Here is a 13,707-nt window from a genome sequence, read left to right as displayed (position 1 = left end):
AAGAAAAGAGATTTATGAATCGTCATTGGTAATTGGAAGCACGTAGTTGAAAGATGGGACAAGCATCTTTAATGACTTGTGTGTGTGCATTGATGAATGAGACACACAGTGTCTGTTGCTTAGACCGATAGATGGAGTTTTCTCTGACATGCAAGGCAATCAGTTTGAAACGCAAGAAATAATTTTTATGGCACCAAATTATGACATACAAAGTGACAAGAGTTGAAGTTTAGTATGTGACTCCGACAAGATACTGGTGGCGTTATAAATGTCACCGCCAAACAGTTATTTTCAGAATCTGCTTTGTACATTATGGAAGGTTTGACATCTAAGTAAAAACTACACATTTGTATTCAATTTTAGCAACTCCCTTCGTATTTTGCTTTCACATATATAGTTGAACTCTTCGTGATGAGTATTGTTAATTCATTTATATAATAATTACACTCTCTTTTAAGTGCTGAGTTTCAACATTAGATATGACAAACAGGAGGATTGAAGTTGGGAGTTGTAGAGATTTTTTCTAGTACTCCTTTCATCCTGTATTATGTTTCTCTGTAATCAAAGTGAGAAATTAGTGTAAAAACTGTTGAAAAACAAAATGTAAGTTAATTTTCGATATCTTAGTATTTTGGGTTAAAGATGATATTGATTCTTTATATGAATTTGATTAAAGATTGTCTGGTGTTGAGTTGAGGGATTGAGAATTTGGCAATTTGAACAAATGGATATTATTTTGACACCTAAATCTGTTTTTAACCATAAGTTTTGAATATTAATTTGTTCATTGGAATAGATCCCTAGTTCACCAATTTACAGTGTTGAAATTTTTGCATTTTTGCATTTTTGCATTCTGGTATGATGTTGAGTATCCTGATGTAGCACTAAGTGCAAACTTTGTAGTGAGGGTCTAGGAGCATTTCAGCTCCAGACCGTTGAATGTCATCCTGTTGAACAACATCAGTATAAAAAAAATTTACTTTTAAATTAATTATGCTAATAATATATGATCATTCTATCATAAAAAAATAATAGAAATGTTGACGTGACATTATAAAAATTAACATGTTAAATACACTTTAAAGTAATATTTAGCAAGTACCCACTACAATAATGAAAAGAAAAACATCTACTAGAAATACTTTATACTCTATTTTTGAATTATGAAATAAAGATTTTATCAAACTAATAAAGGATCAAGTACATTAATGAAAGAAACAAGACAAAAAGCACTTTAGGTACAAAGGAAGGAGTTAAGCAAACGGTTCTAATGTTAGGATGAGAAAAAATAATGATATTTTAAAAATAAACTATAATACTATTTGTTTTTATTTCACCCAATAGTTTTACATAATTTAGAAGTGAAAATCTAAAGAAATTTAAATACTTTTTTTTCTTCTTTTATTCTCTAAAACATTTTCTAAAAACAAAATCTGTACATTTCAAAACGAACAAGGGTGTCCACCTTTTTAGGAACACTATCTTTCACTTTTTATTTTCTTTTAGAAATACAAAAATTTCTTACAATGTTTTATGAAATGAATATGCCTGTTAATGTATAATGGATATCTTGATTGTTTGCATTTTGATATCTATTCACAAGATGATGCTGTTAGGTACAAACAAAGTCTCACATCGAATATCGATATACATGTATATTAAACCTACACATTAGATGCCACATCTTCTCATCCTCTATGACTATGCTACTTCCTATTAGCATCACCTTTTTTGGGCCCCAATCCCATAAGTACTTGCTTTTTTTGGGGCCTTTCCACCTTCCACAACCCACATGTAGGCCCAAAATTATTATAAACCTATCCCTACGAGGAGCCCACAATCAACCTCTAACAATAACAACAATAATTTGCTCACATGAACAAATCAGGACTTTCATTGCTTGGCTGTGCACAGAAAATAACCTACACACTATTACTTACTCTTTCCTTTTATATTTCATTTATATCTACTTCAAAATATTGACATAATTACATAATTTAACTTTTTTGGTGAACTAAATAGTTATTAAATTGTGTTCATCCAAAGTGGTGTCATTTTATGTTAATCTAACACCAATAATCATAGCAAATATTACACGTTATTCCTCATCTATATAAAATCACCATTTTAATAATTAAATTATTGGCCTTTATGTAATAATATTTAAATTTAAATTTTTGAAAATCAGATATCATAATTGTAGTATTTTTTACGTTATTCTGCAACTGGTGTTTTAAATTTGAATATCAAATTAATTGTAATAAATATAAAAGTGAATGTATGGACAAACTATTTAAATAATTAAAGTTTTTTTTTTTTTTATATCTGCCGGATGCTAGAAATAGAGAATCTCTTAAGTCTATTACCCCGGCTTTTCGTGGTTTTTAAAGAACAAGTTTAAACCTTCGACAAATATTTATACTTTCTCTTCATATAACAACTTTTCATAAGCAAGTTAAGAGAATAGTGTTTCCTTAAAACTATGTTTTGAGACATCTTTAATTTTAATTTCTTGGGACAAACAAACAAATCAGACGGCAGTTTAATCACCCCAAAAAAATTAAAAAAAAAAGTTTTTGTTAATTACTTATCTTTTATTAAATTAATCAATCCTCTCTTAGCACTGCATCAGTTTAAAGATTTTCTTTTTTTACAAATTAAAGAGTAAAGTTAATATATCATTTATTAAAAATTGTATTAAAACAATCATACTCTTTTACTAATTTTAGATGCTGCAAATACGAATATTGCTGCAATTTCGAGTATAGAAGTGTATAAAAATATTTAGAAAGAGAGATTATTTATGATATCGATTTGATGTAAAAATGTGGTCTGTGAAAAAAAAAACTATATGAATCATGTAACACCTTGATCAGAATCCGAGGATTTTGCATTGGTATATCCTATGAATTCTTGTACACATAAAATAAAAGTATTTGATTTTATATAGGGACGTTTCGTTGAGAAAGAAGGGCACATCCAAATAGTAAAATGAATCAGCAGAGGAATCTTACACAAAAGCAACATCTAACTTTTCTTGTACCAATATTATTATTATTCATCAAAATAAAACGAGAGTGAAAATGTGAAATAGATCAATGATCAATTAAAAAACAAAATTGTACCTCATTCAAGGACCAATACTATATATACATGCAGCATAATTGATGGATGATAGACAAACAAACTGTCACATTTTGATGCTGTCAACTCCAAAGGGTACCTCTTAGCTGCTAATACAGACACATATTTCATGTCTCAAATTTCCGTGTAAGGGAATTTTTTTTTCTTTTTTTATCATTACTATAATTTCTTAATTGGAATAATGTTCTATAGACTCTATAACAGTGTGTAAATTGACCTTGGAATGAATAATCTATAAATTCCAGAAATTAAACAAAAGCTTTTATAGTTTAATCAGAAATTCATTATCCTTCTTTGTACTAATATATAAACTCAACTTTTCCATCACTTTTATATAGGAACTCACAACTGTACAAATTCTCACTTTATTAATGTTCCTCCTGTTCTTCTTCCCTCCATAGAAAGTTCAAGACATTATGGCATTTTCATTCACCTTTACATTCCACCTTTTGCTTCTTGTCCCATCTGTGGTTTATGTGTATACTTCTCCTGTTCAAGATCCTGAATTAGTGGTCCAGGAAGTGGAAAAGTATGTTACCACCATACTTTGTTTGCAATATGTTACAGTCTTGAAAAAGATCAACACACATTTGCATTACCAAGTTCATTATTACCAGAAAGCACAGACATTTGGAGATTATGATCCTTGTTTTAAACTTTGACATTATATTGTTAAAAATAACAACTATGCATCCTATGTTATTATAAATTAAAATCTTGAATTTACTTTTTTAGTTAAATTTGTGGTTCATGGGTTCTACCATCTTCAATTCTAAATTCAAATTTTATGTATTTAAACATCTTTCTGAAGTTTGGTTTTATTCTATGAATTAGGCAATGTGAAGACTTTGTGCTGGTTATATTATTGCTGGAGTATATCTGTATTTGAAACATTTCTCTCTCCAATTGTATGTATTTTTCATCATGCACTTCCTTAAGAATAGTTTGTGATGAAGCATGAGACTCCATTAGCATAGGAGAATTTAAGGTTTTTAGTGTAATTGAGGTTAAGGTTTCTCTTATAAAAAATATTCTTTTTAACACCTAAATCTTTTAGGTTCATTTGATACTATCCTTTTGTACTTTTTATTCTTTTTTTCAAAAAAAGAAAATACAAAAATTTACAAGTTTATGATTATTTTATCTTTATGTTTTGTGTCAACTGAAACATGGTATCATTGTTATTCTCTTTAAAGGTTAATTATAGATGTGCATGCATGTAGTTTGGTGTTTAAGCATGAGACTGAAGAAGGAGCATGGGTTTTTACTGTAGGAGCATTAATGGCTCAAGGAGAAAGTTGGGGTACCTTTCTTGTGGTACGGGGAACCCCATTGATGATTGTTGGAGGTGCGACCCCAACTGGGAAAGGAATCGCAAGCGTTTAGCTAATTGTGGTATTGGGTTCGGCAAGAATGCCATTGGTGGAAGAGATGGGAAACTATACGTGGTGACTGACCCCAGTGATAACCCTATGAACCCTAAACCAGGTACATTGAGACATGGTGTTATCCAAGAAGAGCCTTTGTGGATCATTTTCAAGCGTGACATGGTGATCAAGCTACACATGGATCTCCTTGTTAATTCTTACAAAACCATTGACGGAAGAGGAGCAACTATCCACATTGCTGGAGGGCCTTGCATTAAAGTGCACAACAAGAGGAATATCATAATTCATGGCATACACATTCATCATTGCAAACGAGGTGGGAGTGGATATGTGAGTGATTTTCCTAACCATCGCACTTGGAGTGCAAGATCGGACGGTGATGGGATCACAATCTCTGGTGGGAGTCATGTTTGGGTGGACCATTGCTCCTTGTCAAACTGTTTTGATGGCCTGATTGATGTTGTTCATGGTTCAACGGCCATCACCATTTCCAACAATTACATGACACACCATAACAAGGTCATGCTCTTGGGCCACAGTGATTCCTATAAAGATGATAAGAATATGCAAGTCACCATAGCCTTCAACCATTTTGGAGAAGGGCTAGGAGGAAGAATGCCTAGGTAAGTTTGAGTAATACTATATATGTAAGCCCTGTGTATATTTTGTGTAATATTATTTTCAACTGGTATATTTGCAGATGCAGGTTTGGATACTTTCATGTGGTGAACAATGATTACATACATTGGCAGCATTACGCAATAGGTGGGAGTTCATCCCCAACTATTTTCAGCCAAGGCAATAGATTTCTTGCCCCAAATGATGAAGACCATAAAGAGGTGAGAGTTGCATTTTGTGAAGTTCTTCCACGATGGTAATTTTAATAAATTGAAAAAGACGTTGGGTGGTTTCAGGTGACCAAACATTTTAAATCATCAGAAGGAGAGTGGAAGAAATGGAATTGGAGGTCTGAAGGAGATCTAATGTTGAATGGCGCCTTCTTCACACCGTCAGGGGCTGGAGCAACAGCTAGATATGATAGAGCGTCAAGCATGGCAGCAAGACCACCTCTACTTGTGCCTTCAATGACGGCAGGGGCTGGTGCACTTAGATGCAAAAATGGCCACCTGTGCGGACACTAGCAAACCAACTAATTCAAAATATGCAACAATTTCCATTTTTCCAGTGAGTGTTGTAAGATGTTACATTCATTCCTATGAAGGGGCAATGTAAGATGGAAACCGTACCATGGATGAAGTAATATAACATGATAGAGTATTAGAGATAAATTGCTATCTATGTTAATGAATCTGCAATAGACTGATTCCCGTTTGCATGCTTCTTATGCTTTTAGTACGCTACTGTTGACACAACTACGCTAACAGAATTAAATTCCTCCAGGCATGGCATTAACGACCGAAGCCCCTGCACTCGTTAGCTACAAGGATGCATATCAAATCCACACTACCAACTCAATGGCCAAAGAATGAACAAATATTGGATTGCAAACAGTTAAACCAAGATGCGATGTGTTTATCAGTTTCAAACTTCTTATGGTCGTTCGAGTCCCAATTAATTTTGTCAAGAACTTCTTCCTCAAATAATATTGCACTACCACAATAAAATCTAGGACTTTAATGCTCTAACACTTTCGCCCAGACTACATTCACTCAGAACCAATCATTTAGGGCCCAAAATAAGACTGAGATAACAAAATTTCACTCGGCCTACAAACAAAGGTTAAAATGTCTAAACAAAAACAACTAATCCATAATGTTTTAAAAATAAAAAGATAATTGCATTAAGAAACAAAAACAACCGCCCAACTCCGATACAAACTGGGCCAAAATCTTACATTTCAAGTAAACATACGGACTGTGACTACAATCAGACCGATTAAACAAAATACTATAAGCAAGCTTCAGAATCTTGATGCAGAACGTGACTGAGTTTAAAATATCAGTACTCAGATGGGGAAATGACATCATCAATTTTCAATATCATCTTGACAACTTGAGTAGCGAGTAAGATCTGTTGCTGCTTTCCGATCAAAGTTTCGAAGACATTTTGCTCACGCATGTCATTAGTGCCAACATCATTACAATCAATGCCAAAGTGAGGGTTATTATCCTGAAGGCAGAATCAAGGTCAGCGCCACAGTACACATAAAATTATATCAATACCAGGTACAGATGTTTAACATAGTCAAAAACAATCATCATCAATCCATTACCTTTATTTGCTGAGACTTAACAGCGGATAATGTTTCAATTGGTTGGAGGCCACTATTTTCAGCGAGGGCCATTGGGATGGCTTCCAAGGCATCCCCAAATGCTCTAATAGCATACTGCATGGAAAGAAAACACTCCATCATTATTGGGGAATACCAAAAAATTTGTTTTAAGCAATAACATCATATATGATGCATTGACAACAACTCAGCATCCCCGCTACACACGATCAGTGATAACAAAATTATTTCCAATAGCTTCTTTAAACAGGTCTGATAATTCGATTCACTGGAAATATAAAAACTACTTATTCTGGCAAATAACAAAAAGTAGACCCAAAATTTGTTTAATGAAATCCATACCTGTTCAACTCCAGGGTATCTATCAGCAGCAGCCTCGACAGCTATAGAGCACGAAATCTCAGCAGAACCACCACCATATACAATAGAATTGTTACGGATAAGATTCCTAGCCACGCACAAGGCATCATGAAGACTGCGCTTTGTCTCCTCTATGATCATTTTGTTACCTACTCAGACGAAGATAAATGATTTCACTTTGACAAGCTTGAATAGACAATTATCATTCTTCAAATGTCTACTTTAGAAAGCTCCAGAGAAATTTCATGACTTAATAGTTGGAAAGACAAATAGAGGTAATATTCAAGGCTAAGTTTTGGATTGATGAAAGGGGAAATGGAGAGTATGGAATGTAACAGACTCAAGATTCGTTATTGAGATTGAAAATGAAGGGATGAGAAATGTAAGCAACGGATTCTTACCCCTCAAATAGGAGGGTATAGAAGGGATGGAGCCCCAATTTGATTTCTTATTTTAATTATACTATTGTATTGACATTGAACAAGAGTAATCACTCATACCATCTGTAGCAACTCCACATCTATCCTCACACTTGGTCAGTCACCTCCGTTCTCACAACACATACCCTTCCTCCTTGCCCCTCTATTGCATTATGTCACATGGCTCACATCCCAACCACTTTAGCAAACAATTGTACACTTTTACACAAATTTTGGCATGTCTGAAAAACGTTAGTTGAGCGTTTGATGAAATTCTGATGGAACATTGTCACTTATACCGCTATTGTTCTTGAGTATAAGAGAGGGACATTTACACTGCTGTGGGGTTGTTGTTATTAAGGGCCCAATTTATTTTATATAAAATATATCAGCTCAGCATTTTATCAATATAGCAAACCAGTCACAAAGGAAACAAATAAATAAGAGAACTATTTAAAAGTGACATGTTAAAAAGGAAACGTAATGAAAAGTAGACAGATAAATATAACGAATGAAGATTAAAAATAATATTTTAGTATTTCAAAATAAGAAATATGGTAATAAAAATAATTATTGATTATGTTTGTTCGGTGTCCAAATAAAGTAATGAAAATTATGTTACAGTCTCTCATTAACGTGTCTAACCAATGGAATGGGTATTTTATTCTAATATATACATTTATATTTCATACCACTTCATTCCATTTTAATCCACTCCATCCATCTCCCTCCATCAATATAAACATAGTCTAAAAGTTCAAACTCACTCCCAAGAACAATAAAGAAATAAATACAATACTGAACACGCTACAGTTAGAAAATTAACTTTCTACCAAAGGCTAATTATATAAAGTTCAAAGAAAACCAGAAAAATGAAGGAATCAAAACAGTATGGCTTTACCTCCACGGATGAATATTGTTACAGCCCTTGAGTTTGCACAGTGTTCAATGTACAGCATTCGGTCTTTTGTCGTACCAAAAGACTTTTCACGAACCATGCCAGCCTTAAAAAAATTAAACAAATTAATGTAGCTCAGTGTGTTGTCAAATGGACAAGCATTGCATTTAGTTACCACAGCTAGATGTTCTAAATTACTAACTGCCACCATTGCATGTAGTTTCAAAATGTTAAAAACTGGAAAAAAAATTGCAGATCTTGCAAACCCCTCAAAAGAAGTAAAGTGCAAGATTCTACCTTTCCCAACTTTTCTGTTGATAACTCCTGGAACCTAGGAACAATTCTTCCACCTATATTCCCAAATAGAACATTACTTAGGTCAAAAAGCAAATAAGAACAGGAGAATATCTACAAAGCCATAAGATAAAAATTTCCCCGGCATACATAGATTAAATTAAAACATACCAGTTGCTATAGCTATCAATTCCAACTCTACACCACCAACCCATCTGACAGCTGGCAAGTTCCTGTGCATTAAGAGATGATTTGCTTCATCGTCAAAACCCCATTGGCAAATTACAAGGGTTGCACCCACATCCTGCAAACCAATATGTCAGTTTCAATATGGAACGCAATCTCATTTCAACAAGGCTAATTCGAGTTTAAATCCCAAAGACTTGCACACGGAATGCATTCTCTCCAGTCACATTTTCACTAGATTAGATCCTAACCCTTCAAAATAGTTTATAAATACAAAACATGTTTTTAGTACAAAATGATAGTTTAATAAAGTGAACAGTGGATATAAACACACATGACCTTCTTAAGTGTTTACCCATCTGAGAGGATCCATTCCCCTAACCCCACCAGGTTAAACCAAGGAAAGATGGCATTTCAATTAGAAGGTTAAAAAAGAATGAGAGAAATCCCACCTTGCATTTTTGAACCATGTCATCAAAATATTTCTGTTCCTGCAACCTCAACGTCTGGAACTTCTCCACTGTATCAATATCAACCTTATGCTTAGTCTTTGGCTTGGGAGGCTCGAAGGGGCAGGTCAGGATAGCAATTTTAGCATCCTCGATTTGCTTAGGCATTTGAGGATGGCTCATATCCTTATCAACAACTATGCCATAGATCAACTCAGTGTCCTCCAATTTACCCCCAACTTTCCCTTCCACCTTAATCAGATCCAAATTAACATCCTTTCTCTCCAGATCGGCAACAGCAAGAACAGCATTAACAGCGATCTCAGCCAAGCTACGCTTGCACCGATTAACACTACAACATTAAAACAAACAACAAATCCATTACAATGAGAACGTAAGCAATGCAAGTAAAGACAGAGGAATCAATAACCAATTAGAGTAAAACATTTCAGTTACATCTTAGAGGAGAGTGTGGTCATGCAGGTTTGAATGAGAGACTCCAAATTGGACTCCCCGAACTCGAACTTGTTGGCAACGCGCTCAAGATGCTCAACCGAGATTCTAGACGCCGTTTCGTAACCCTCGGCGATCCTGATTGGGTGAATTCCCCGCTCCAGGAGGCGCTCCGCCTTCTCGAGAAGCGCGCCGGCCAAGACGACGACGCCGGTGGTGCCATCGCCAATTTCGTAGTCCTGGCTCCTCGAAAGCTCCACCATGAGCTTCGCGATTTGGTTGTCCACGTCCATCTGCTCGAGGATGGTGGCGCCGTCGTTGGCTGCAAGACAAAAAAGAGTTAGTGCGGGAAATGGCGCACGTTTTGGTGGCACTTGCGAGGAAGTTTGCAGAACTTACTGATGGTGACGTCTCCGTCGGGGCTCTGGAGCATCTTGTCCATGCCTTTGGGACCGAGGGAGGTGCGGAGGATCCGCGCGACGGCTTTGCCGGCGGAGATGTTCGATTTCTGAGCATCCAAACCTCGGAGTCTGCTCTTCTGCTCCTGTTCCTTCAGGATTATGAACGGCCTTCCGAACTCGTCGAAAGCCAACGCCATTTCGATCGATCGATCTCTTCTTCTCTCTTGCACAGAACAACAATCGCAAAGACGAAGAAGAAGAAGAAAGAGCAAAAACACTCTTAAGCCCTAACCCGAACCTTCTATTATGCTACTTCCTTCCCACCTTTTTCTGATATTTCAATTACCGAATCACAACCCGATTCGTACAAAGGCCTTCCGCTTAGATTTTCTGTAAGCTGGACTGGGCTGGGCAGTGAAGTCCAGGCCCATTTGTCAATTTATCCATTATGCTTCATAAATGTTGGGTTTGCGTGTTGTTTTTAACTCGACTCTCTGATGTATTGTTTTTAAGAGTTAAATTCATTGAAAACTATAAGTTTAATATCCTATTTTGTCTCCGATTGCTCGAAAATGTTAAATTAGTTCATCCTTTAAAAAGTGCATCAATTACGTTCTTATTTAATAAAATTTATATCAATGAAATCCCTTCCGTTAAATCCGTACAAACGGCTTTAATTATTTTTCTCTTTCTTCTACTTTTTCTACTTTTTCTGCTTTTTTTGTGCAACGCAGCAGCTTTTTTTCTCTCTTCTACTATTCTTCTTCTCTCTCTTCTATACCAATTATACAATATTTAAGGATCAGTGATGAAGTCTTTTGAAGGTTCCAGGAATATAACTGTAAATGATGGTATCAACCAAACAACCGAGGATTCAAGGATCAGTGATGATGTTGATATTGATGTAATCCATGCCGAATCATGTGATTCTAATGCTTTTTTTATTGCAGCTTCTTGCTATTTGGTCAAAGTTTACAACAAATCAAACCTCGGTGGTGATAAACAAGACAAAAGCATGCCTGCATCCGAGAGTGCCTGTGAAATCACTTTATCAGAAACAGATACACGCAATATATCACAATTATGTGAACTCTCCGGGATAAATGAAAATCATGCAGACATTGTTTCAAAACCAACTTCCTCTGAATCAATTACCATTGCCTCTTTAGCTGACTGTTGCAATGTAATTGAAAATACAAGCACTGAAAAAATCCCCAATCATCTAGAATGGGCTGAATCAGCTGAAGGGAAAGAAAAGCATAATAGTTCATATTCTCGTGTCTTGTTTGTAGATCCATATGGTTAGTATTTGAGCGTCTCTTGACTGAAGTTTCATTTTTTCCTTCATTGTTTCCTGTTGATAACTTTTAGCTTCTGAGGATGATTTGTAACAATTGTATTATATTTCTGGTAGGGGTCAGAACATATCAGCCTGACAATTATTCTTACCACACAATCATTGTATCTCATTCCATTAACTCATTCTGATATACTTTCTTAGTTCAGGTGTCAATTCAAATCATAAGAAGTAGGTCCTCAGTTTATGTGTGCATGCCCTTTAAAAGTACTTTTGGAGTTTATTATATAAGGTGCACATCTATTTGGTTGAATTTGAAGGAGTTTATCTTGGTGCTGGCTGGTTTGGTCCGATTTTGCAAAAGGGTGCATGAAAATAAATGTTGAGGCATCCTCATATGGTTATATTTGTGAGGTCAGAATAATTTTAAGAAATAGGGAATGTGTTGAAGTTTTCCCGACATTGCCTGTTATATAACCTACTGATGAATAAAAGATAAAATGTTTTTTGTACTAAGTGGCATCTGTTTAAACAACTTAGTTATTTTATAACATATGTAGAAAACTAACTCAACAAATGGTTTCTTGAACATAACAAGTTCATTGGAATATTTTGTTCAAAGTCTTCTTTGGCATATAGATTCAACAACTCTAAACCTGTTTGCAGTAGATTTTGTTTTCAAGTATTGGACATATAAAAGAAGTCTATGAGTAATCCCTATGTTAACATTCTCAGGGAATAGGCAGTCATTCACTTTCATGATATTTTTTAGCTAATGTTAACTAACACTTCTTATTATTTAAGAAATCATAGAAAAAGTATAATTGGTAGAAGAGAGGGAAGAAGAATAGTAGAAGAGAGAAAAAAAGCTGCTGCATTGCACAGAAAAAGCAGAAAAAGCAGAAAAAGTAGAAAAAGTAGAAGAGAGAGAAAAATAATTAACGCCGTTTGTACGGATTTAACGGAAGTGATTTCATTGATATAAATTTTATTAAGTGAGGATGTAATTGACGCACTTTTTGAAGGATGAACTAATTTGACATTTTCGAGCGAAACTGGGGACAAAAAAGGGTATTAAACCAAAACTATAAATTTAAAAAAATTATTATTCAAAACTACAAACATTTTCACTTTTACTTATTAAAAGTATTTTTTTTCTTTTATTTCATGTATTTCAATGTTAAAAAAATAATTAATACAATTAAATACAAAAGCATTAGTAGATTAGGGTAAATATAAATAAATAAAACTAACCATCGGAAATAAAAAAATATTAAAAAACTTATATTTTCAAATTTTATTTTAATTATTTTTTAATTCAAAAACAAGGAAGATTTAGGCATCATGGGGCGGTTACGATAGTGTTTAAACAAGGAAAAATATACTTCCACACCAACTATTATTTTTCATAATAAAATATTATATTGACCTAATAAAAATAAATAAAAATAAAATATTATAATAAAATAATAATTTATGAAAAGTGTTAGTTGAACGTGAGGTAAGAGAAAAATTAAGTGTCAAAAGTATCAGCACCCTTCACAGAACAACGCTATTTTATATTCATTTGTTAGACTAATTACTAGTTTTTTTGTATACTTTAAAAATAGTGTTTAATGTAAGCAAAACATTATGTCTTATTTTGTTCTCTTTGGTTCTGTTTTATTCAATGGAACTAAAATTGTTACCTATTCAATCTTGTTTGAATTTTAAAATGAGTAACATAAAATTTAACTGGATAGCAAATATAAACAACACGTTCAATTTTTTATTTAATAAAAACTAAATTTATTAATAATTTAGTCTGAATTTATTTTGAACGTAATTTTTTTGTTAGTTTAAGAGAAAACAAGTTTATAAATAAATAAATGACAATAATAATGTTTTATTTTTTAAATACGATAAAAACTTAAAAAATGAACATGGTGCAATGTGGTTGTTTAGTGGATATGATATTAACGTTTGGTTGAAGTATGCAGTGAAGTTACTACTTCAAAAATTATTTATGTATATATTTTTTTATTAAGGAGTTTTAAGGAAACAAAAATTTACTGACGAGTTAAAATATTTCACAATAATTTTTTTTTTAATAACAATCTAATATATAAATCATGTTTAATTATGTGTATATAAATTACTCCTTCATTTGTTTTAATATATATATCCG

The 13,707-nt window shown here is 33.7% G+C and overlaps 2 protein-coding genes across 3 annotated transcripts; one reads left to right on the top strand and one right to left on the bottom strand.

Moving 5' to 3' along the window:
* The first annotated feature begins 3,462 nt into the window (after positions 1–3,462).
* LOC108329165 (probable pectate lyase 5) lies at positions 3,463–6,078 on the top strand. Of its 2 annotated transcripts, XM_052873032.1 has the most exons (5): positions 3,463–3,673; positions 4,418–5,155; positions 5,233–5,371; positions 5,447–5,717; positions 5,934–6,078. In XM_052873032.1, the coding sequence occupies exons 1-4, from the start codon at positions 3,561–3,563 to the stop codon at positions 5,672–5,674; spliced, it is 1,218 nt and encodes a 405-aa protein (XP_052728992.1). In that variant the 5' UTR covers positions 3,463–3,560; the 3' UTR covers positions 5,675–5,717; positions 5,934–6,078. The 2 variants fall into 2 exon arrangements, with proteins under 2 accessions (XP_052728992.1, XP_017418734.2); XM_017563245.2 differs by lacking the exon at positions 5,934–6,078 and having other exon boundaries at positions 3,464–3,673; positions 5,447–5,868.
* Positions 6,079–6,215: 137 nt separating this feature from the next.
* LOC108329164 (T-complex protein 1 subunit epsilon) lies at positions 6,216–10,569 on the bottom strand. The gene is made up of 9 exons (XM_017563243.2): positions 10,242–10,569; positions 9,846–10,164; positions 9,393–9,741; positions 8,926–9,058; positions 8,758–8,810; positions 8,464–8,566; positions 7,126–7,292; positions 6,766–6,879; positions 6,216–6,662 (listed from the first exon to the last, which is right to left on the bottom strand). The coding sequence occupies exons 1-9, from the start codon at positions 10,438–10,440 to the stop codon at positions 6,492–6,494; spliced, it is 1,608 nt and encodes a 535-aa protein (XP_017418732.1). The 5' UTR covers positions 10,441–10,569; the 3' UTR covers positions 6,216–6,491.
* Between the last annotated feature and the right edge of the window lie 3,138 nt (positions 10,570–13,707).

The sequence above is a fragment of the Vigna angularis genome, chromosome 2, assembly GCF_016808095.1.
Source record: "Vigna angularis cultivar LongXiaoDou No.4 chromosome 2, ASM1680809v1, whole genome shotgun sequence".
In the NCBI taxonomy this organism is placed as follows: Eukaryota; Viridiplantae; Streptophyta; class Magnoliopsida; order Fabales; family Fabaceae; genus Vigna; species Vigna angularis.
The sequence above is the reverse complement of the archived record's forward strand: the minus strand, read 5'-3'. Positions and strand labels throughout refer to the sequence as shown.